Source organism: Halichoerus grypus, chromosome 9, assembly GCF_964656455.1.
Source record: "Halichoerus grypus chromosome 9, mHalGry1.hap1.1, whole genome shotgun sequence".
Taxonomy (NCBI): domain Eukaryota; kingdom Metazoa; phylum Chordata; class Mammalia; order Carnivora; family Phocidae; genus Halichoerus; species Halichoerus grypus.
Window position 1 is genome coordinate 90233830 of NC_135720.1, and position 26379 is coordinate 90260208.

The window sequence follows — 26379 nt, forward strand, 5'->3', positions numbered from 1 at the left end:
ACATCTCCAGATTGAAAGTGAGGGCGTGGAGAACAATCTGTCATGCTAATGGACATCAAAAGAAAGCTTGAGTAGCCATACTTGATCAGACAAACTAGATTTTAAACCAAAAACTGTAATAAGAGATGAAGAAGGACATTATATCATAAAAAAGGGGTCTATACAAGAAGAAGATCTAACAATTGTAAATATTTATGCCCCCAACTTGGGAGCAGCCAAATATATAAATCCATTTATAACAAACTTAAAGAAACTCATTGATAATAATACCATAATAGTAGGGGACTTTAACATCCCACTCAAAGCAATGAACAGATCATCTAAGCAGAAGATCAACAAGGAAACAAGGGCTTTGAATAACACATTGGACCAGATGGACTTAACAGATATATTCAGAGTATTTCATCATAAAGCAGCAGAATACACATTCTTTTCAAGTGCACATGTAACATTCTTCAGAATAGGTCACATACTGAGTCACAAATCAGGCCTCAAGCAGTATAAAGAGATTGAGATCATACCATGCATATTTTCAGACCACAACACTATGAAACTTGAAGTCAACCACAAGAAAAAATTTGGAAAGACCACAAATACATGGAGGTTAAAGAACATCCTACTAAAGAATGAATGGGTTAGCCAGAAAATTAAAGAAGAAATTTAAAAATACACGGAAGCAAATGAAAAGGAAAACATGACAGTCCAAAACCTTTGGGATGCAGCAACGGTGGTCAAAAGAGGGAAGTATATAGCAATACAGGCCTTCCTCAAGAAGCAAGAAAAGTCTTGGAGCACCTGGGTGGCTCAGTCGTTAAGCGTCTGCCTTCAGCTCAGGTCATGATCCCAGGGTCCTGGGATCGAGCCCCACGTCGGGCTCCCTGCTCAGTGGGGAGCCTGCTTCTCCCTCTCCCACTCCCCCTCCTTGTGTTCCCTCTCTCGCTGTGTCTCTCTCTGTCAAAATAAATAAATAAAATCTTTAAAAAAAAAAAAAAGAAGCAAGAAAAGTCTCAAATACACAACCTAACCTTGCACCTAAAGGAGCTGGAAATAGAACAGCAAATAAAGCCTAAAACCAGCAGAAGAAGGGAAATAATTAAGATTAGAGCAGAAATAAATGATATATAATTCAAAAAAGTAGAACAGATCAACGAAACTAAGAGCTGGTTCTTTGAAAGAATTAACAAAATTGATAAACCCCTAGCCAGACTTATCAAAAAGAAAAAAGACCCAAATAAATAAAATCATGAATGAAAGAGGCGAGATCACAACCAACACCTTAGAAATATAAACAATTATAAAAGAATATTATGAGCAATTATATGCCAACAAATTGGGCAATCTGGAAGAACTGGGTAAATTCCTAGAAACATATAAACTACCAAAACTAAACAGGAAGAAATAGAAAGTTTGAACAGACCCATAACCAGCAAAGAAATTGAATCAAACAATAATCAAAATTCTGCCAACAAACAAGAGTCCAAGCCCTGATGGCTTCCCAAGGGAATTCTATCAAACATTTATTTTTTTTTTAGATTTTATTTATTTATTTGACAGAGAGAGACACAGCAAGAGAGGGAACACAATCGGGGGAGTGGGAGAGGGAGAAGCAGGCTCCCTGCTGAGCAGGGAGCCCGGCGTGGGGCTCAATCCCAGGACCCTGGGACCATGACCTAAGCTGAAGGCAGACGCTTAACTACTGAGCCACCCAGGTGCCCCTATCGAACATTTAAAGAAGAATTAATACCTATTAATTCTGAAGCTGTTCCAAAAAATAGAAATGGAAGGAATACTACCAAACTTATTCTACAAGGCCAGCATTACCTTGATTCCAAAACCAAAGACCCCACTAAAAAGGAGAATTTTCTTTTTCAAGATTTTATTTATTTATTTGAGAGAGAGTACACAAGCAGGGGGCTGGGCAGAGGAAGAGGGAGAAGCAGGCTCCCTGCTGAGAAGCGAGCCAGATGTGGGGCTCAATCCCAGGACCCTGGGATCATGACCTGAGCCAAAGGCAGACACCCAACTGACTGAGCCACCCAGGGGCCCCTAAAAAGGAGAATTACAGACCAATATCCCTGATGAACATGGACACAGAAATTCTCCACAAGATACTAGCTAATTGAATCCAACATTACATTAAAAGGATTATTCACCATGATCAAGTGGGATTTATTCCTGGGCTGCAGGGGTGGTTCAATATCCACAATCAACATAATACACCACATTAATAAAAAAGGGTAAGAACCATATCGTCCTCCCAATTGATGCTTAAGAAGCATTTGACAAAATATGGCATCTTTTCTTGATAAAAACCCTCAAGGAAGTAGGGATAGAAGGAACATACCTCAACATCATAGAGGCCCTACATGAAAGACCCACAGCTAACATCATCCTCAATTGGGAAAAACTGAGAGCTTTTCCCCCTACAGTCAGGAACACAACAGGGATGTCCACTCTCCTCACTGTTGTTCAACATAGTACTGAAAGTCCTAGCTTCAGCAATCAGACAACAAAAAGAAATAAAAGGCATCCAAATTGGCAAGGAAAATATCAAACTCACTCTTTGCAGATGACATGATACTCTAATAGAAAACCTGAAAGATCCCACCAAAAAATTGCTAGAACTGGTACAGGAGTTCAGCAGACTCGCAGGATATAAAATCAATGTATAGAAATCTGTTGCATTTCTATACACCAGTAATAAAGCAGCAGAAAGAGAAATCAAGGAATCGATCCTATTTACAGTTGCACCAAGAACCATAAGATACCTAGGAATAAACCTAACCAAAGAGGTAAAAGATCTGTATGCTGAAAACTATAAAACACTGATGAAAGAAATTGAAGAAGACACAAAGAAGTGGAAAAACATTCCATGCTCATGGATTGGAAGAACAAATGTTGTTAAAAGTCTATACCACCCAAAGCAATCTACACATTCAATGCAATCCTGATCAAAATAACACGAGTATTTTTCACAGAATTAGAACAAACAATCCTAAAATTTGTGTGGAACCAGAAAAGACACTGAATAGCCAATGGAATGTTGAAAAAGAAAACCAAAGCTGGAGGCATCACAATTCTGGACTTCAAGCTCTATTATAAGGCCATAATCATCAAGACGGTATGGTACTGGCACAAAAACAGACACATGGATCAATGGAACAGAATAGAGAACCCAGAAATGGACCTACAACTATATGGTCAACTAATCTTTGGCAAAATAGGAAAGAATATCCAATGGAAAAAAGACAGTCTCTTCAACAAATGATGTTGGGACAACCAGACAGCAACATGGAGAAGAATGAAACTGGACCACTTTCTTACACCATACACAAAAATAAATTCAAAATGGATGAAAGATCTAAATGTAAGAGAGGAAACCATCAAAATCCTAAGGAGAAAACAGGCAATAACCTCTTTGACCTTGGCCACAGCAATTTCTAACGAGACACATCTCTAGAGGCAAGGGTAACAAAAGCAGAAATAAACATTGGGACTTCATCAAAATAAAAAGCTACTGCACAGTGAAAGAAACGATCAACAAAACTAAAAGGTAACTGATGGAATGGAAGAAGATATTTGCAAATAACATATTGGATAAAGAGCTAGTATCCAGAATCTATAAAAAAAAAACTCATCAAAATCAACACCCAAAAAATAAATAATCTGGTTAAGAAATGGGCAGAGGACATGAACAGACATTTCTCCAAAGAAGACATACAAATGGCTAACAGACATATGAGAAAATGCTCAACATCACTCATCATCAGGGAAGTACAAATCAAAACCACAATGAGATACCACCTCACATCTGTCAGAATGGCTAAACTTAACAACCCAGGAAACAACAGATGTTGGAAAGTATGTGAAGAAAGGGAAAGCACTGTTGGTGGGAATGCAAACTGGTACAACCACTCTGGAAAACAGTATGGAGGTCCCTCAAAAAGTTAAAAATAGAACTACCTTATGACCCAGCAATTGCACTACTAGGTATTTATCCCAAAGATACAAAAATAGTGATTCAAAGAGGCACGTGCACCCCAGTGTTTATAGTAGCACTGTTCACAATAGCCAAAATATGGAAAGAGCCCAAATGTCCATCAACTGATGAATGAATAAAGAAGATGTGGTGTATATGTATATGGTATGGAATATTACTCAGCCATCAAAAAGAATGAAATCTTGTCATTTGTAATAATGTGGATAGAAGTAGAGGGTATTACGCTAAGCAAAATAAGTCAGTCAGAGAAAGACAACTATATTATTTCACTCATGTGGAATTTAAGAAACAAAACAGATAAACATAGGGGAAGGGAAGATAAAATAAAATAAGAGAAAAACAGAGAGGAAGGCAAACCGTAAGACTCTTAACTATAGAGAACAAAGTGAGGGTTGCTGGAGGGAAGATGGGTGGGGGATGGGCTAAATGAGTGATGGGCATTAAGGAGGGCACTTGTTGGGATGAGCACTGGGTGTTATATGTAAGTGATGAATCACTAAATTCTGCTCCTGAAACCAATACTATACTATATGTTAGCTAACTTGAATTAAATAAATTTTTTTTAAAAATTCAAGGTCATAAAGATAATGAAAGGCTGTAGAAATGCTCTAGATGAAAAGACATTTAAAGAGACATGATGGGGTGCCTGAGTGGCTCAGTCGGTTAGGCATCTGACTTCGGCTCAGGTCATGATCTTAGGGTCCTGGGATTAAGCCCTGAGTTGGACTCCCTGCTCAGCAGGGGTCTCTTGTCCCTTTCCCTCTGCCCCTTCCCCTGCTTGTGCTCACTCTGTCTCTCAAATAAATAAATAAAATCTTCAAAAAAAAAAAAAAAGAATAAAAAGGCATGACAACTCAGTGCAACATCTCATTTTCGATGTAATTTCATACTCTAGAGGGAAATATTATAAATGATATTTGTATCTACTAAAAAAACTAGAATATGAATGTCAGACAAAAGTATAGTATTAACATTACACTTACTAATAACTGTACTGTGTTTATATATAAAGAGAATATCTATAAGTTGTTAGGTGCAAAGAGCCATGATGTATGGAACTTACCCCAAATGATTCAGAAAAAAAAATATCATATAGATAGCTAGATAGAGCTAGATAAAGGGGTTGAAAATTAGCAAAAGACAAATATGGGTACAATATTCTTTGTACTAGTTTTATTTCTTCGATTTTTAATAAATTAAAAATTACTTCCAAACAAGAGGGTAAAAATAATTTTTAAAAGAATATGCAATAATTTGATTAAACTGGTAATTCTCTTCTCCTAGACTGGCTTAATATTGGTTTAATTTTGTACATTCTTTTCTTCCTTTGAGACATAATATTCTAAAATTCTTTAAACATTATTCACAGAGAATCTTCAGGCATAAACGTGTTTATTGGCAAGGTATTAAGTCAGAGGTTATTTGACTCACTGTGCAGTGAGATTTGACTTTTCTGGTTGTCTGTTTCTGCTGAGGCCTCAAGGCTGAAAACAAAAGGTGTCATATATACCCACAAGTCTAAAAAGAGTTTATAGACAATGAGATATCACTATACACTTAAAACTTAAGAAATAGAGACAATACCAAATGCTGGTGAGAATGTAGAGAAATTAGATCTTTCACACATTGCTGGTGAACATGTAAACTTGTATAGCCACTTTAGAAAATAGTTGGGTAGTTTCTTTTTTTTTTTTTTTTTTTTTTTTTTTAAGATTTTTTATTTATTTATTTGAGTGAGAGAGAATGAGAGAGAGCAAGCACATGAGAGGGGGGAGGGTCAGAGGGAGAAGCAGACTCCCTGCCGAGCAGGGAGCCCGATGCAGGACTCGATCCAGGGACTCCAGGATCATGACCTGGGCCGAAGGCAGTCGCTTAACCAACTGAGCCACCCAGGCGCCCTTGGGTAGTTTCTTAAAAAATAAAATGTTGCTTGTTTTAGAAATCTGTGGTTTCCCTAAATTAGATGGAGCATCATTGCAATCCAAGTGTTTTTACTTCCCTAAGCAGGCCATTCTACTTTTTTTACCAGCTTGCACTGGCCTGGTGCCAGTCAATGACACAGCTTTTAAACAGTGGTAAATATAAATATTAGTAATTTCTCAAGGAATCCTATTTATAATTAACAAGGTCATAAAAGTGATGGTCATGATTGAAGTTTGTGTAATCTGGAAAATCACTTGAATTATTAGCTATTCTTCCTCTCAGAAAACTATCCCTTCTGTAACTGCCCCTCACACTGACCATCCCTGAGGCTGTTGGCCAGAACCCAGTAGATCATTTATCCAAGAAGAGGGGTGTTGGTGTTTTCTTCTTAATTAACCTACCTTGATTAGTAAAATCTCCCAAAGATGACTCACTGTCAGAACAACTTTGTGTCACTGAAAAACCCGGACTTTTCCCAAATTCTACCTTTTTTCAAGCCACAGTTCAAGTGCCCAGGCTTCCATGAAGATTCCTAAAGCTCTTAGCATTCTCCTCCCTTATGTCATTTGTTTTGCACTGTCTTGTGTTACTGTTCTTTGGGAACCTGCCCTTGCTCTGCCAGCTAGTAAAAGTGACCCAGGACAAGTTGCATAACATGTCTGATCCTCCATTTCCTCCTCACAAAGTAGAGGTGATAATAGATTTTACCTCAGTGTTTTTAGGATTAGGTAAGATTACACAGGGCTCTGTAGTTTGTAGTTTGCTATAAAATGTTAAGTATTATCACTTCCCATAACTGTATCTCTTCCCTTACCTCCCAGCCACCCAACACAAGTCATGCTGCCCTGACTCTCTGACCCACCACAGCCCTGCATGTTGGAGGCTGAGTTCCTCACCTGTGCCCATGCTGACATACTTTCATGCTAACCAGAAGGAAAGCACCTTCTCTGATGTTGCAGCTGAATGTACATTCAGTAGGAGACAAATGTACATTATGTGGAAAGATTTGTTTCCTGTTTGAAAATAAGGGTGTACTAAGGGTAACATGGAGTAATTGCAGCTTCAAAGTCCAAAGCCAGGAACATCATGACTGCTGTCCTGATTATATTACAAATCTAACAGTCCCTGGAAGTAAATGGCTACAAATAAAGCTGTTGAGATTTCTCTATTGAAAAGATGATTTTGTCATTGTTCGCTGTTGTAGTGATGATATCCCAAAATCTAATATTGGACATAATCCATAGTTGACTATCATATAGTATACGGTCCTCAAGGGATCTGAACTCCTATTGCAGTTTACTCTTCTCCATGTCTCATTAAGTGCTTTTGTCTGGTTTGGCACCAGATCATCTCTGAGTGACTTTAAAGTGAAGAAACCTGTCAAACACAAATATGAGCAGGTAATCAAAGTTAATATTATCAGTAGTGAGGTGGGCCTACATCATGTACCTCTTCATGTGCACAGAATCATTTTCTGCAAAGATTTGTGGTATTTCTGATTTCCGCAAAGATTAAATGATTCGAACCTGGTCATGCAGAAACATCAGATGGATCTAAGTGGAAGGTCATCCTATAGAATACTGTCAAGGATATGGAAAACAGGTAAGATAGAGAAACTGTTCCAGATTGAAGGAATCTGAAGAGACATGACAACCAATTTGCTGAAAGATCACACATGAGAAGGAAGAAAGACAGGAGTCCAAGATAGCTGCAAAGTTTTTATCCTGAGAAACTGGAAGGATAATGTCACCATTAACTAAAATAAAGAAGACTATGGGAGGAACATATTTTTGGAGAAATGAGGAGCTCAGGTTAGGACAGTTGAGATGCCTTTTAAACTTTCTCAAGGGGGTAGTTGAGTAGGCTGCTACATGATCTGGAATTTGATAATAGGTCAAGTGACAGAAGTCAGTAAGGAATATAGAAGATTTAAACAACATAATCAACAAGTTTGATATAATGAACAGAAAGAACACAGCACTTCCGGATACACATTCTTGTCAAAAACATCCAAAACATTTACAAATATTAACTATGTTCTAGGCCATAAGACAAGCCTCAATAAATACCAAGAGAATGATACTATATAAACATTTACAGATTTGTAGAAAGCTGTAATTCAGAGGAAAAACAAGTTAATCCTCCCTGACCATCAGTAACAGGTAGCACTAGGTCTTATAATGATCAGTTTAATCTTCACCTTTGAGGCTTTTGTTTTGGTTTGGGTTTTTAATTTGCTGTACTGAGCTTATTTTTGAGGTGTTTAAAAAGTCATTTTGTCCAATAAACACAAAAGATAGTTTTAAAAAAAAGAGGTGTATAATGAAAACAATAAGGAAAATAATTTTTATTTATTTATTTTTTAAGGTTTTATTTATTTTTTGACAGAGAGAGACACAGCAAGAGAGGGAACACAAGCAGGGCGAGTGGCAGAGGGAGAAGCAGGCTTCCCGTGGAGCAGGGAGCCCAATGTGGGGCTTGATCACAGGACCCTGTGATCATGACCTGAACCAAAGGCAGACACTTAATGACTGAGCCACCCAGGCGTCTTGGAAAATAATTTTTAATAATTACTTTGAAATAATTCTTAACTTACAGAAAAGTTGCCGTAATAAAAAGAATTCCTATATCTCTTTCCCCCATACTAATTGTTTCTTTATGGCATTTTCTTCTCTGTGTCACACACACATGCCCATGCAGCATTTATCATTAGTAGTCTTTTTCTGAACCTTTTAAGAACAATCTAAAGATGTGATGCCCCATCGTTTCTAAACATCCTTGTGGTTATTTCCCCCAAATGAAACGCTATTCTCTTACACACAAACCTCCAGATCAGGAAATTAACATTGGTACAACACTACCATCCAACTCATAGACCGGATTCAAATGTCCTCAACTGCCCCAACAATGTGTTTATTCATTTTGATCCAGGATGCTCTTTAGGGATGTATGCATTTGGTTGTCATGTCTCTTCAGATTCCTTCAATCTGGAACAGTTTCTCTATCTTACCTGTTTTCCATATCTCTGACAGTATTCTATAGGATCACCTTTCACTTAGATCTGTCTGATGTTTCTGCATGACCAGGTTCAAATCATTTAATCTTTGCAGAAATACAGAAATACCACAGATCTTTGCAGAAAATGAGTCTGTGCACGTGAAGAGGTACATGATGTAGGCCCATCTCACTACTGATAATATTAACTTTGAAACAAAGAGTCAGTTTGTTTCCTGCTTTGGAAGAGAGATAGTATCTTCCTTCAGGGCAAAGAGCAGGCATGCTCACTGCCAATTATAAAAGACAGACCTCTAAGCTCAGAATTCCTTTTTAAGCAACACACAATATCAATTGTTTCCTCTCACATTTTTCTAAGAGAATAGGGGTTCCTGGAACTGACAAAAAAAAATTCTGATACTCTTGTTACTGCTTTGCTGTAATAAACTGTCCTTTGTCTCTGACCCAGGTGTTTCATGTTTTCTGCAATTATCTATGAAATGTGGCAGGCTCTTATTAGCTTATCAGTAGGTAAAATCTCAAACACATCACAATTCTTAACAATGTGATCTGGCCCCATAACCTCTTTGACCTTCTCTTTTAAAAATCTCCCCTTCTTGGGGCACCTGGGTGGCTCAGTGGGTTAAGCGTCTATCTTCAGCTCAGGTCATGATCCCGGGTCCTGGGATCAAGCCCTGAGCGGGCTTCCTGCTCAGCAGGGAGCCTGCTTCTCCCTCTACTGCTCCCCCAGCTTGTGCGTGCGCTCTCTCTCTGTCAAATAAATAAATAAAATCTTAAAAAAAATAAAAATAAAACTATCCCCTTCTTTATTGCCCCTTCAGTCACACTTCCCTTCTTCCTATTCCTTGATCATGGCAAGAAACTTCCCACCTCATGGGCCTTGCACCCATTTTCTCTCTCCCCATAGATCCACAGAGGTCATTTATTCAACTCTGTGAGATCTTTATTCTAATATCACCTTCCTTGACTCCACAGGCATACATCCTAATTTTTCTCTTTAGGACATATCAACATCTAACATATCATACCACTACATACCATTTTAGGCTAAAATCCAAAACACTGACAACACCAACTGCTGACAAGGGTGTAGAGCAGCAGGAACTCTTATTCATTGCTGATGGGAATGTGAAATGGTACAGCCACTTTGGAAGAGACTTGGACAATTGGAAAGATGTTATAAACATCTTTCATAATTGCCAAAACTAGGAAGAAACCAGGATATCCTTCAGTAGATAAATGAATAAATTAAGCTGTGGTACATCCATACAATGGGATATTATTCACACTAAAAGAAATAAGCTGTGAAGAAATGAGACATGAAGACCTGGAGGAACCTTAAAATGCATCTTACTGAAGAAAAGCCAAGCTGAAAGGGCTACATGCTTTGTGATTCCATCTATATGACATGCTGCAAAAGGCAAAACTATGAAGACAATAAAAATATTGGTGATTACCAGGGGTTGGGGAGGAAAAGGGAGGGAAAAATGGGTGAAGCACAGAGGATTTTTAGGACAGTAAAGCTATTCTGTATGATACTATGATGGTAGATACATGCCATTATACATTTGTCACAATACACAGAACATACACTGAAAATGACACTTAATGTAAGCCATTGACTTTGGATGATAATAATATGTCAGTATAGGTTCATCAATTGTACACTATACAACTCTGTAGCAGAATGTTGATAGTGAAGAGGTTATATATGTGGGGTAGGGGGCAGGGTAGTATATGGAAACTGTACTTTCTGTTTGGTTTTCTTGTGAACCTAAAACTTCTCTAAAGATAGTTTATTTTTAAAAATACTGTGCAAGTGTTTAGAAGAAGTAATAGGCAAAATATGCTAACATCAGAGTCTCATGAAGATAGATTGTTGAGTGAAAAAAATAAGTACATTATTTTTTTTTAAATGATTTATTGATTTGAGAGAGAGAGAGCATGCACGCATGCAAGCTCAAGCAGGGGGAAGGGCAGAGGGAGAGGGAGAGAAAGAATCTCAAGCAGTCTCCTCGCTGAGCATGGAGCTTGATGCAGGGCTAGATCTCATGACCCCTGAGATCATGGCCTGAGCCGAAACCAAGAGTCAGACATTTAAGTGACTGAGCCATCCAGGTGCCCTAAAAGTAAATACATTATGCATAGTTTGTATATAGTATGGTTTCTTTTATGTGAAATAAATCAGGTGCTAGATATAGACACACATCAAGTGTATGTGCATCAGAAAATAAAGTCTGGCTACATATTCAATAAACTGTTTACAGTGGTTCATGGGAATTAAGAGAGGAGATAGAACAATGGAATTTCATCTTTTTTACTTTACTTTCTTCTATACTATTTAAATGTCTTATAATGAATATGCATTACTTTAGTAATATTTACAAACACAATTCCAAAAGGACTCTCACTTTAACTATGCCTGTATTCTTAAACTTTAATTCAATGTTTATGAAAATATGGTCCAAGTAACACCTATGTCAGAAACACCTGGGTCTTTATTAAAATTTACTTCCCAGATTCTATCTCAGCTTTATTAAGGGTCTGGTCTAGGAACGAGATATAAGATTTTACACTCTTAGGAATCACACTGGGTGATTCCAACCTCTTCCATTTTGAACTACAATAAGTCACAATGAATGATGTATTGCTGAATAATCAGCAAATGCCAACACCTCTTGGATAAACACCTACCAGTTGCGTATCAATCTGAAAGTGAAGAACAACAGTTACAGGCCTGGTCTAAAGGGAGAAAAGGCAAAATAACTAGGTCAGTGGTTCAAGAAATGTGGTGAACCAACATATACTCTAAGAAGCACTGTCATATAAAATGAGGCACAAAGAATCTATAGAGATAAAAGCTGCCAAGTGTTCAGAACTTTCCTTCTTCCTTTCATAAACACACAGAAGCAACAAGTAATATCTGAGGGACTATAAATCTATATAATGATTCTACTTCAATTCATGTTGAAATGAATTTATTCAGATTTAACATGAAGGAAAACCCAGAGGTTAGTACTTTCTGAAGAGATACGGATTTAAATTATTGTCAAGTAAACTGATATTTATTTCCATTTATATAATCACTTTAATCTTATCTTGACTTGATTACACTCTACATTTTAATCAGAAATATAGAAACTAAAGAATAATTCATATAGTGATGCCTTCTGCCTCCCACAATTGGAATCATCTTTCTGAAAGCATTCCCAAGAATTTCTATTTCTTGAGATAAGAATAAAACATTCTCAGAATCTATGCATCTGATGCCTCTCTATAATATAATCCAGAGCAGACGATCTGTGCCACACAGTACCAGCCAAAAGGAGCATAGTTACCACAAGTAATAGGTGGCTTTTCAATAATTGGCTCCATTACAAAAAGCCTACGGTTAGTGGGATTAGAACAGATTTACCATGGTTCAATGTATTTAGCGAGGAGCAACTCTTGGAAGATAAGGTAAGTTCTTAAATGATAAAATTATGTGACTTTACTGTATTTATGAGCAATACTGTTTTTTTTAACTCAGGTTTTTTGTTGTTGTTGTTAGTTTTATCTATAAGTGATCCATCTTTCAGAAGCCATGAATTATCCTGGATGTCTTTTGCTTCCTTCCGTATACGAAAAAAGACACATATTCAATTGCAGTTTCAACCTCTTTCTGCAGATGGCATCTTATTTTATGTTGCACAACACTTAAAAGCACAATCAGGTAAAGTTGGCAGGATGTTTGCGGGGGCGGGGGGAATCCTAACGAATTCCCAGTAGTCTATTAAGTAATGTGTAATGGAGTATTTTTATTTTTTTAAGTCACTGAGCCTATAAAATATGTAAATACTTGATACTTGTATGTTCTGTTATCACTGCAAGTATATGTTTATGAACTGACTCTCTAAATATAAATTTTAATAAAATAGCAAGAGATTTAGAATTAAAGTTAGCAAAAGCCAAATATAGTATATTCTCAACTGTATAACAGTCCCATCACAAAAGAGGTTGAAGTCAAGCATAATAGTCCTATGTAAAAAGGAACAAAATATGTACATAAAAGATAAAGGAAAGGAAGGCATGATTGATATATTTCCAGTAAATCCATCCACATTTAAAGCTCCAAAAATTTTCTTTAAGCTATTCAATTTATTATCTAAATAGTAAACCTAGGATTCACAGTCCAAAATAAGTTTCTAAAATATTTTTAACTATAAGAGTAGCACAATTATTACAAAACAATATGAAATAAAAATATCCACGTAGTATATTGCAGTTTAAAAATTGTTTTTTAGTTTTTATTATTTTACTCTTGATTTCCATTTTCATATATCTTTCTCCAGAATTTTGATGAAGACATTTGCATTTATAGTTACATTTTTATTGCAAAATATTTATAAATTTTACATTTGGCTTTTCTTTCATCTTGTTTCTCAGAAAATGAAATTTTAGTATTGGGAAATAATTAAATCAGTTTTTTTTCCATAGTCAACATAAATGGTACCCTGATTTTCATAGTCTAATCTAAGTAGCTCTTTTGAAGATGTCTTAATATACTGCTGAATGATTAAAATATCATTTCCATGTTTCTGTCTCAATGCACTGGTGAAATACCTTCAAAATAATTTCAAGGAGAAAAGATAATTTCAAATAAAAAAAGATAACATGATTGAACTACAAAATATACCTTAGAAGAGATTTGTTTTCCTGAGATTTTATATTTCATTTTAAATTCATGATTAGATCTCCCTGTGAAAATGCCAAATTAAAGAATTGTACACAAACGGAAAATTTCTACTTCTAAATCAAGAGACATTAAAAAACAATCAGCTTTAGTTATGTTGCTCATTAAAAAACTCAGGATTAACCTTTGCATGATAAGGGCATAAAAACAAGATTTTGGATCAAGATTAATTTGGAACTGCACTGGCAAAGAATATTGTACTGTAGTTTTATAATTAGTATACTAGATACGTATTTATGTTTACGTATGTAAAATAAAAAGCTTATACACATTAACACATACAGCAGTCCAAGAGCATATTTTTCTTACATCTGTTATTAAATGGCACTGTATTTCAATTCATGTCAGTCAAGATTTTCCTTTTTTCTGCCTCAGACACTGTTTACAAAGAGAGATGAAAATAGATATATTAGTTTCATGTCATGGTTGGTGCTGCATTTGACACTTATGTAAGGAAATCATGAAAACTTTAAAATATTAAAAACCTAAGCTTTACATTCTCAGACTTAGATTAACCTAAAGGTATTTATCAGATGAAAAGCATAAACTTATTTATTAGCATTCAGTTAGTGTAATGAAGTGGTAAAGGATGTTTCATTTATTTACGGTTGCATAAAATACAAGTGGTATTCTTGTACTTCGTACCTTCTTTAAGAGTTATGTCTGATGTAAATGTTAACTAAGACTTATAGCTGATTCTCTGCTGAGAGGAGCTTTTAGTAAAAAATGCCCACTTAACACACAATGTAAAAAAATAAATTTAGATATCAAAAACCAATTAGGTTTTCATATGTGAAAAGCCAAATTTTCAGTTAACAAGGTATCTCTATCTCTTTAGAGGTTAATAATTTTAATAATCTCAAATAATATAAAATTTACAACAAAATAATTTCAAAATTATCTTCATTGATTTTAGATCTTTGATTTTGGAAAGAGATTTTATTTATTTATTTTTATTTATTTTTATTTATTTATTTTTTTTAAGATTTAATTTATTTATTTGACACAGAGAGAGAGAGAGGAATCACAAGTAGGCAGAGTGGCAGGGAACGGCAGAGGGAGAAGCAGGCTCCCCGCTGAGCAAGGAGCCCGATGTGGGACTCGATCCCAGGACCCTGGGATCATGACCTGAGCCGAAGGCAGACGCTTAACGACTGAGCCACCCAGGTGCCCCCTGGAAAGAGATTTTAAAGAAATAAACCCTTGGCACCTGTTTACCCATTGCTGTTAAGTATTTTATACCTTAAAGTGAGTGTTTTTATACATAAGTTATCAATATTATATTAAGCACAAATTAATCACAGACAGCCTGAATTCATCTTGATATAGTTATAATCCTCACAAATATGTTTTTAAAAAAGCCTGGTCATCCACAATGTAACTTAACGTTAAAGCATATTCAAACCAACAATGCAAGATAAGTAAGTTAATATTACCTTCGCTTTCCTTTTCGGGAGATAAAAGTGTATAAAATTTCCCTAATACACTTCTTCTATAGTACCTTCATGAATGTTAGATCCTAAAAGGTTGCTTTGATCTCTGATGCATGGCTGGGGTGGAGGTGAGGGGTGGGGGGCAGTGGCAGCACGGATGAGGGAGGGAGGGCCCTAGACATGGTTAAACAGGCATTAAATAGCCAAGGTGAATTCATTTATGATCTTCATTCCATTTCTGAGCTCAGTTTCTTAGGACTGTCCACTAGAGGTCAACTTCTAACATATACTTACCCTAATGCCAGTCTGTACTCGTGACCCATGACTACAGCCAGGGCCCATATTCTAGTCTCTAAAATAAAGGTTTGCATGACAAAATCTGCTAATACAGTTACAAGAGCAATTCTAGCTTCCAGGGACACAGAGGGGGGAAAGAAAAACACCTCTTTTTGGGTCAAGTCTTCACAAGACAAGAATGTACCAGCAAAACTGTTAAAATAAGTCTTCCTTGGCAGAAGCTATTCCCTTTGCTCTTAGAGTTGGCAACTTGACCAGTGATTTTATAGATCACAGCTTTAGCTTTCCTAATCATTTTTTAGATACTTTATATTCCAATGTAGCCCTTCACTGTAACACCGTTTACCATAGGACACTCTATGAGACAAGTAGCAAGAGAAACTTCTTCCATAATCTGGTGAGAGAATTTATGTCCACTTAGAGGCCACAAAGTATATTCAGAGTGTTATACATTTTTAAAACTTAATATCAATTATGTTTCATTGTTCTAGTTTCTTATAGTACAAAAATTTAGATGATTCAGTCCACATTTAATTTTCTTTTATATAGCCTAAAAGTTTGCAAATGCTGCTTCTCTCTCTTTAGACTTAAAATACTACTCATGTTAGAAAATATATGAATAAAGCGAATTTCTTCCTTTTGTTGAGATTTTTTTTTTTTAATTTGCTCATCATTACAGGAGAAAGATGTTTTATTTCTTGCTTTCAACCTCAAGCTAGTATTTGAGAAATACTCTGAGTCCTCTCACCCCACAACTATACAAAGGTGATTTCTTAACTCAACAATTGTTTATTTAGCATCTAATTACGTGCCAGGAACTGTGCTAGGTGCTGGAGATCAACCATTGGGCCAAATCAGACACAGACCCTATTCTCATGAAGTTTACAAGCTAGTGGATGAGGCAGCTGTTAATCAAATAATCACAGATGTAATGGCAGATTATATTCACTAGAAATTCTCTGAGGAAAATGATTTATGAGAACCATACTTTGCATGGACTCATATAGTTTTCTCAAGTGGAAATCATAGGTGTAGGACTGTAGAACTGCTAGGTCTCCCACCAGTCTTAGAATAATGGTCTGAAGTGGACCACAAGGGTGAATAGAAGAAAAGGACACTATTTGTGGGAGGGAGGTGAGGTAGTGTGGCACTGCCCAAGGAGAAAAGGAAGCAATAGTAGCATGTGCCAAGAAATATCCTTGGATAGGAAAATAAATTTTTATTGGTTGTGAAATGTTAGGGAAAAGGGAAAATGCTGTCTTAAGGAAGATAATGTCCATACTTTGCTAACCTCTTGAAACAATCTTACATTGAAGGGCTGCATTCTTTTTCTAGGCACAGAGAGTTGCATTTACTTTTCCTCTGAATGCCTCACTGCAACTTCATACACATTCTGGATCATATTTGTTCAGATTTGTTTGCAGATGACTGTATAATTTTAAAATGAGATAAATATTGTGAAGGAGAGAATCATGGTGCAATTAAAGTACTAAAAGAAACAAACCTGACCAACTTCGGGGAATCAAGGAACACTTCTCTGAGGAAGTGGCATTTGATCTCAGACCTAAAGGATAGTAGATGAGGTGGAATGGGGATCTGGCAGAGTGTTCCAAGAAAATGAAAACATGAACAAAGGTTCTGAGGCAAGAACAAGGTCAGTGTTACTGGAGTAAAGAGAGTAGAGGAAGAGGGGGAATACACTCCAGGTAAAGCTAGAGAAAGCGGCTGAGAACCTCCAGAGCCTCTATAGATGTAAGGATTTTAGGCTCTTATCTCAACAACAGTGAATGCCATTAAAGGGTAGTATAATGACCAGATCTTTTCATTTGAAAAGATCATTTTAGCTTCAGTGTAGATTCTAAAATCAATTAGAAAGGAAGGCTCTAGCAATAGATTAAGATAGCGATGACAGTAAACCTAATGAAGGTGGCATAAATAGACAGAATAAGAAGTTTACAGTGAACTAAAATGTTAATAAATCTGTTTCATTAGAGACCTATCTTTGATAGACTGATTATTGTGGAACAAAAAAATATATGGAATCAGGGATCAAACCTAAATTTTTGAAGAACTGGAGGATGAGGGAGTGACTCGCTGAGTTTGGAAAGACTGGAAGATGCCAGATGTATGGGAGGAAGTTCACAAACTGAGATATGAACTTTGGGATTTGATGTGCCTTTAAAACATCCAAGCAGAGATCTCAACTAGGGATTTGTGTAGTTGTAGACAGAACTTGATGCCAAGGACATGGCTGAAACCTTGGAGAGCGTGTAAGAAGAGGTGTTCATAGCACCTGTATTAACTGCTCTTAATTCTTTCTTACTTCCTCAGGCTCTGTCAAAAACAGAATCAGCAGCTTGGAGTAAAACATCTAAGTTACTAATTTTTACACATTCATCCTTAACCATATAAAATCATTAAAGGAAAACCTCACTTTAAGTACCACAATACATTCATTCAGTGTGAAATATTTACAACTAGGAAAAACTTATGTGGCCAATTCCTGAATAATACAAGATATATGTATGAAATACATACACATATATTTTTATCTCTAAATGGAAACAAAATTCTCTAACATTATTGTGATCAAGACTATTGCTTTTTTTCCCAAAACCAGAACTTACTCAAATGGCCAAAAGGGCAAGAGTTTTTAATGGAGCAACATTTTACCGTTACTAATTAACTGGTTTTCTTTCTCAACAGGTGATTTTTTATGTATCTCCTTAGTAAATGGTTCTGTTCAACTTCGCTACAACCTTGGTGACAGAACTATCATTCTCGAAACTCTCCAAAAAGTAACGACTAATGGAAGTACTTGGCATGTGATTAAAGCAGGAAGAGTTGGTGCAGAAGGCTACCTGGATCTGGATGGGATAAATGTAACAGAAAAAGCCAATGCTAAAATGAGCTCCCTGGACACAAATACTGACTTCTATATTGGAGGAGTGTCATCCTTAAATCTTGTAAATCCTATGTCAATAGCAAGTGAACCTACAGGTTTTCACGGCTGTGTCCGAGAAGTTATTATAAATAATCAAGAACTACAATTAACCGAATCAGGAGCAAAAGGCGGTTCAAATGTAGGTGACTGTGATGGGACACCCTGTGGGTACAATGTGTGCAGAAATAGGGGTGAATGTATGGTAAATGGCACAACTTTTTCTTGCAGATGTTTGCCACATTGGGCTGGAAATACATGTGACCAGTCTGTGTATTGTTTGAATAATCTTTGTCTTCACCAATCTCTATGTATACCTAACCAGTCATTTTCTTACACTTGTTTGTGTGCTTTGGGTTGGGTGGGAAAGTATTGTGAAAACAAAACTTCATTTTCAACTGCAAAATTTATGGGTAATTCTTACATTAAATACATTGATCCAGATTACAGAAGGAGAAACCTTCAGTTCACTACTATATCCTTAAATTTCAGTACTACTGAAACAGAAGGCTTAATTGTATGGATAGGAAAAGCTCAAAATGAAGAAAATGATTTTCTGGCAATTGGGCTCCATAATCAGTCCTTGAAAATAGCAGTTAACTTAGGAGAAAGCATTTCTGTGCCTATGACCTATAACAATGGCACATTCTGTCATAATAAATGGCACCATGTAAGAGTAATTCAAAATCAGACTCTTATTAAGGCCTACCTAGATGACAATCTAATTCTCTCTGAGGATATTGACCCACACAAAAAATTTGTTGCTCTAAACTATGATGGCATTTGTTATCTAGGGGGCTTTGAATATGGCCAAAAGGTAAATAAAGTGACTCAAGAGATTTTTAAAAGAGATTTTGTTGGCAAAATTAAAGATGTATTTTTTCAGGATTCACAAAGAATTGAGCTAATTAAATCAGAGGGATACAATGTTTTTAATGGAGATGAACAAAATTATACAAACTAGTACTTGTGATTTTAATTTACAAAATATATATGTAAATGTAGTTATTTCGATAGTCATTTCTTTGGCACATTGTAGTCTAAATGCTAACACATCTTTTTTGTAAGTTTATAAAATATAGCTAAAGAAACGATTTTGGTTGTTTTCCTACATCCAATATGTCTGTAAATATGTTGATTCCAAAGTTTTCACTCCATTTAGTGTTTGCACATCTGTGAAAATTGTTTTTAAGTAAAATTTAGGTGGGATAAATGATACAAAGAAGAATAAAATAAAAAAGCAAATTAACCATAGGAAAAATAAAAATTATATAAGAAAAATATATAACCATATTCTATTGCATGGCTCAGCTATGATTATTTACATGATTGCAATAATGTGAAATTTAAATATGGACTTAAACCAAAAGTTTTTGCATGAATGTGGGAAGGCAGAAGGTGGAGGAAAGGAGAGTTGGCTGGTGAGGGCTAAACACTTATCTTCCACAGTAAGACATTAATAGTTACAGTTTTTGCAACTTTTTTTTTAAGCATATAACATGTCACAAATATGAAGGCAAATATCCTAAGAAATGGCTAAAAGAATCGAAAATAGTTACCTCTGGAGAGTAGTGCAAACACTGTTGGGTTTTGTTATAAACCTTATGGACTTACTTTTTAAACCATGTAATTATATAACTGATCAAATATAAAAGCTAAACTTTATTTACACTTAACTTTTCAAGTCTACAGGTCTCAAAATTGGGCATAAAGCAGGTTCTGAATAATGCCATTGAAAAGTTGTCATACTGATTCTATCTGTACCATTCAAAGCATTAACTTGTGAAAGTCCATTTTACCCAACCACCAGTTACTGATATAATTGTGAGTAGGATTTTCTCTCCCCACCCCACTCCACCACTGCAGATGGGAAAGTAGTTACTGCTGCTGTTATTTAGCATTTTTAGAGTTTAATATTTATGGTAATTTGGCCACCAAGAAAGCAACTGACATCACCACTGACACAATGCATTAATAGGGAGAACTATGTGGAGAAAAAAAATTATCTTGGTAATAAGCAACTTGTGAAGTTTGAAAGGAAAAATACATAATTATCTTATTAAATGGAGAAGAGCGTTTACAAATAAAAGGACTGGTGCATGGTTAACTTCTCAATGCTATTAGGCAGAATTCGGCATGTGCAGGGTCCAGTCTGTATAAAGAAACCAGGTAAGCAACTTATCATTTGAAGGATTTTAGATTTGGGGGGGTCAGAATGCTGTAGATGCCCTTGGAGGGCCGCAGAACTCAAGTTAAGACCTTTGGCACCACTCAATGGGACACAAATTGCCCCCAGGTATATTAAATTAGAAAACGTGTGTGAACAAAGATATAATATAAATTGCAGAATATTCTATATATAGATTCAAAGTAATTTGGTTTTGTTTTTGTTTTTAACAGAAACCATGCAAGAAAACTCTGTCCAATATTTGCTGAAAAACTGTGACCTAAATTTGTTTTGGTCCATACCATTTAACTTCGGTGATATTAAAATCAAAGCTGCTCTTAAATTGTTTTGATGGCTGATAATTAGATCTAACTTTAAAGATACACATTTTATGTATATAGGCAAGAAAGCTGTTCTATGTAAGGCTACCAAAGCTTCAGTGAACCACACCCCCATCACAGCAGGCCACATGTTCTCTCATAATAAATGCAGAGCACCTATCCTTAAAGCAGCGCTTCCCAACGTTTCAGGGGACCCCTGAAAGCCCATAAATCTTCTGGGGATCCACAGAGCACTTATTTTCTCAATGACAATTCCATGTGAAGTCAGATTTTCTTCATGTATTTCAAACAAATGACATATTGCAAAACACTGAATGCAGAAACATATAAGAGAATCCCCCTGTCTTAAGTCAGACTTCGGAGATGTGCAAAAAGGAAAACAATGACATTCTTACTAAGTTTAGTGTAAGTTATTTTTCATACAAATGTCACATTAACGTAATAGGTAGATTACTGTCAAATATCTTTAAAATTGTAACATTTAATTTCTAAATTGCTAAATGATATAATCCATACATATTTATGGGTTCCCAGTAATTTTTTAGATTAAAAAATTGGGTCCTGAACCCAAAGTTTGAGAATTACTGCTTTAGAGCTGCTTCTGACAGCTGCAATTTTACGTTAAGATGTGACCGCTTGTCTTCTACACTACACTGCAAGCTCCAAGAGACTAGAGGCTAGCTAATGGTAAGAACTTAAAACTGCTACCTAGCAATTTCCTGGAAGTCAAAATGACTTGGTGAAAATCTAAAATTTCATGTGGTGAATTATCACCATTATTCGTTTTTGCTATCCTTGGGATGACAGTGTTGAAGATTTCCTATGATATACTTTTCCAACACAAAAATTGATACAGAAACCCTTTAAAATAACTTTACTATAAATGTTACAATGCTTCTGAAACAGTGTTGAATATTAAGGTTTTATTTTTTTAAAGATTTATTTGACAGAGAGAGACACAGCAAGAGAGGGAACACAAGCAGGGGGAGTGGGAGAGGGAGAAGCAGGCTTCCCGCTGAGCAGGGAGCCCGATGCGGGGCTCAATCCCAGGACCCTGGGATCATGACCTGAGCCGAAGGCAGACGCCTAACGACTGAGCCACCCAGGCGCCCCATGTAAACATGTTTTAAAGTAAAGGTGAAACATCACCAAGCCAGGTGATGGCAATGTTTACCTTTTTCAATATTTTTTATTTATTTGACAGAGAGAGCACAAGCAGGGAGAGCGGCAGGCAGAGGGAGAGAGAAGCAGGCCCCCAGCTGAGCAGGGAGCCTGAGGCGGGGCTCGATCCCAGAACCCCAGGATAATGACCTGAGCCAAAGGCAGATGCTTAACCGACTCAGCCACCCAGGTGCCCCAATGTTTACCTTTTTAAAGATTTTTTTTTTTTAAGATTTACTATTAGAAAGCCCAAGTGGGGGGGAGGAGCAGAGAGAGAGAATCCCAGCAGACTCCCCACTGAGTGCAGGCCTACTGTGGGGCTCAACATGGGGCTCAATCTCACGAGATCATGACCTGAGCCAAAACCAAGAGTCCAACGCTTAACCAACTGAGCCACCCAGGCGCCCCTTAAAGATCTCTTTTAAAGAAGTTGCTGCTGGGGCGGCTGGGTGGCTCAGTCGTTGGGCGTCTGCCTTCGGCTCAGGTCATGATCCCAGGGTTCTGGGATCGAGTCCCGCATTGGGCTCCCTGCTCCGCGGGAGGACTGCTTCTCCCTCTCCCACTCCCACTGCTTGTGTTCCCTCTCTCGCTGTGTCTCTGTCAAATAAATAAATAAAATCTTAAAAAAAAAAAAGTTGCTGCAAAAAATCATTACTTTGCAGGGTATTCTTTTAAAATAAGGAATATTTTAAAAATACAGCTTGGGCAGATATATCCATCCACACAATTATTTCACAGAAAAAGCAAAGGTATTTGGGGATATTCATAGTTATACTGAATTCACTGCCTTTTCTTTAAGTACATATGTTGAAGTTTCCCCCCCATGACTCTGTTCTGAATCTATAAAGTAGACTCATGTTTTCAAGACACTTCTAAGCTATTAACCTAGTATTTCTTGCTCTATACATGAATTACTGAAATTCTTTATGAAGCAGGAATCAAAGAATCAGGGTTGGCACCTTTTTAAAAGTAACCAATTCTATTCATGGTTTCGCTTGGGAGACAAAAGTCAATAGTTGATTATGTATATTGCCCTTTGTTGTCATTAGTTAAGTGGTAAACTGACCAAATGTTTTAAAGGGATCCGAGATTGGAATAGTGCAACTGGTATATTTAAATGCTAAAATTAAGTAAACTATTTGCTTTAATAAAATATGATTAACTCTCATAATGCATTTAAAATTAATTCATATCCATCTTTAAACACAGCTACTGGGGCGCCTGGGTGGCTCAGTCGTTAAGCATTTGCCTTCGGCTCAGGTCATGATCCCGGGGTCTTGGGATCAAGCCCCGCATCGGGCTCCCTGCTCAGCAGGAAGCCTGCTTCTCCCTCTCCCCCTGCTTGTGTTCCCTCTCTCACTGTCAAAAAATAATCTTAAAAACACACACACACACAACTACTGGGGCACGGGACGGGGGGGTGCTCAGTAGGTTAAGCATCTGCCTTTGGCTCACGTCATGATCCCAGGACCCTGGGATAGAGCCCTGCATTGGGCTCTCTGCTCAGCAGGAAGCCTGCTTCTCCCTCTCCCTGCCGCTCCCCCTGCTTGTACTCTTTCGCTCTGTCAAATAAATAAAATCTTTAAAAAACTAGATATTATTAAAAACTAAAAACATCTGATTTAAATTTACCAGTTTTCTGTTAACACATATACATAAACCTGTGTCAACAGCCAAGTGGCTAAACTGTCAACTCCATTTTCTTTTCTATTGTTGGTATTTTTCTTAACTTTTAAACATATTTACTCTGGCCTGAGAGCTGTTAAAACTCCAAAAACTTAGTTCACCTACACATAAGCTAAACTTAAGAATTGTGGTAAGTAGAATGGTCCCTCAAAGTTGTCTACATCCTAACCCCTGGAACCTGTAAATAGGTTATATGGCAAAAGGGAACTGAGGTCACAGATGGCCTTTAGGTTGCTAATCAGTGGACCTCAAAATAGGAAGGTTATCCTGGATTACCTGGATGGGCCCAATGTAATCACAACGGCCCTTAAAAGTGGAAGAGGGGATCAAAGGATCGGAGATGGCAACATGAGAAAGACTCAGCCCCATGTTGTTGGCTTTGAAGATGATGGAAGGGACCATGAGGCAAGGAAAGTGGGTGGCCCCTAGAAGCTGGAAAATGCAAGGGGAATGGATTTTCCCCTAAGACTTCCAGAAAAGGAATGCACTCTTCTGACACCTTGATCTCAACCTGCTGAGATCTGCTTCAGACTTCTGATCTACAGAAATGTACAATAAATTTGTGTGGTTTTAAGCCACTAAGTTTTGAATAATTTGTCACAGAAGCAATAGAAAATAAGACTTGAGAATTAGGATTTGAAATGAATATAAACTTAGCAAATCTATACAAGGGAACCACGTGTTTTTGTGTCTTCCTTCTCACTTTGAGGAGTTGGGTTGTTCAATAAAGGGTTTCAGACAGATTGGTGGAATAGAGAGGAAAGGGGATACAAAAGGGACATACATAGTAATCAGGCTTTTGTCTCTCTCTCTCCTGTTCTCAATTCTCCTACAACTGGCATGCACATAGACCTTGCAGAAAACTAGAAATGAGCTAGAATTCAGTTCTGACAATAGCAGTCTAACCTTGGGCAAGTTTTTAAATTTTTCTAAGTACAAGTTTCCTCAAGAGACCTCTAAGGTAAGTCTTCAACTTTCAGGCTGACCAAGGCTTATATAAAGCACCCCAGCACAAGGTCTGACATACAGAGGGTTCACAGAGACTGTCTTATTGCCACAAGGATTACAAGAGGTGGACTTTTTAAGTACCGAGACACCCTGGTACATTTTACTTAATAGAGGTATGTATAAACCATCTTAAGATGGTTCTAAATTTATTTAAAAAGCATCAAACTGTTGTTAAAGAGCAAGTTTTCCTTAAGACAGGAAAAATAAAGATGAACTTCATTTAACTCACATTTATGTAAGGCTAGTAGTTATAGGTGAGACTTAGACCGAGAATGGCTTTGGATCTTCTCACTGAAAACTTTTCTTTTTCCCCCTTTCCTTACAAGTTACAATCTCAGTCATTATGCCTATACTTCTCCCACTCTCCACAATACTTCAATCAACGAGGGGTCAATGGTTGTCTGTTGAATATATAGGAGATGGCCACCGCTACTAATAGGGGCCTCTACAGGAATGTATCAGGTTCCAAAGAGACAGGAAGAAAGAACTTTCAAGCAAGCATTGCAACAATATATACAAGAAACTACTAAGAAGTAATCAAAAACTAACTTAAAGGCTTTCTTCTATTAACTCACTCTTCACTTGTACCTTGTTAAAAAAAAAAAAAAAAATCCAGTGTCTGCTCAACCCCACAACCAGGTAAATGAGAGAGAGCAGACTTACTAACATACATACTTGAAATAAAAAAGCTAACTTTTTGGTTTGAGGTGGTTTTTTGTGTTTGTTTATAGTAAAACCCTGAAAACAATTTCTTCATAATTGTGCAAAAGATGACTTAAGGTTTTATTTACAAACTGACTAGTTTTCTAACAAGTTCATTTCCAAAAGAAAAGTAGACCAAAATTAAACAAACTTTATTTAAATACAAGTCCTCTGTTTCAGAACTTTTATGATTAATTTCGGAGGATAAGGATGACAAAAAAGGGCTGCAAATTAGACAAAATATTTGGTTTTGAATTTACACCCCTTTTCTCTCCAGTAAGAATAGCAAAGCTGATTCAATTTCAAAAGCTATTTTTAACTGTAATCTTTAGACTTTTTAAGAAAACAAGCTTTATCTTTTTAATTTTGTGAAGTCATTTATATTTTTCTTCATTAATATAGATGAGTAAAAATCCTGGTTTCCCCCACCCCCCCTTTTTTGGTCTCAAGTGTTAGTATCTTTTGGTAGCTACTGCTTTAAATGATAGCAATCAATACAGTAGGTAATTTAGGGTGTAAATAAATTTAAATTTGGATTAACAATAGCCTCCATGTGCTATTTCAAGCAAAACTAGCATACAGAACTGGAGAGTTATCCCATCTCCACCAACAAATTAATTATACATTTTACAAAGAGATTCACACCACGTTTCTCTTAAATAAAAGTTCTGTAATGATTAGTCAGTGTATCAAATTTTGATGGTATACAAGTTTTCAGAAACATACCTATATAATGGGTTATAGCTACACACTTTTTCATTGGTAGTTCTCAATTCTAACCTCTTTAGAACTACATGATTTAACTCAATAGCCTGTAATCCATGACACAGAAATTGTTTTTCCCCTCATCTATTGCCTGACATAAAGAGCTATTACCTGTATGTTCTTGGTGGAGAAAGAGTTTAGTATCTGATAATTAAAGCTTTAAAGAAGAAATGTTTTTACTACTGAATTTCAAACCACACACACAAAA

The 26379-nt window shown here is 36.6% G+C and overlaps 1 protein-coding gene across 2 annotated transcripts in view; it reads left to right on the top strand.

The window, feature by feature from the left end:
* EYS (EGF-like photoreceptor maintenance factor) overlaps window positions 1-19330 on the top strand; it is a 1566128-nt gene extending 1546798 nt beyond the window's left edge. For both annotated transcript variants that reach the window (XM_078055169.1, XM_078055170.1), the window contains 2 exons: window positions 12489-12650; window positions 18107-19330. In XM_078055169.1, the coding sequence (XP_077911295.1) occupies window positions 12489-12650; window positions 18107-19305 (1361 nt within the window). In that variant the 3' untranslated portion in view covers window positions 19306-19330. The remainder of the gene's footprint in view (window positions 1-12488; window positions 12651-18106) is intronic.
* Window positions 19331-26379: the final 7049 nt, after the last annotated feature.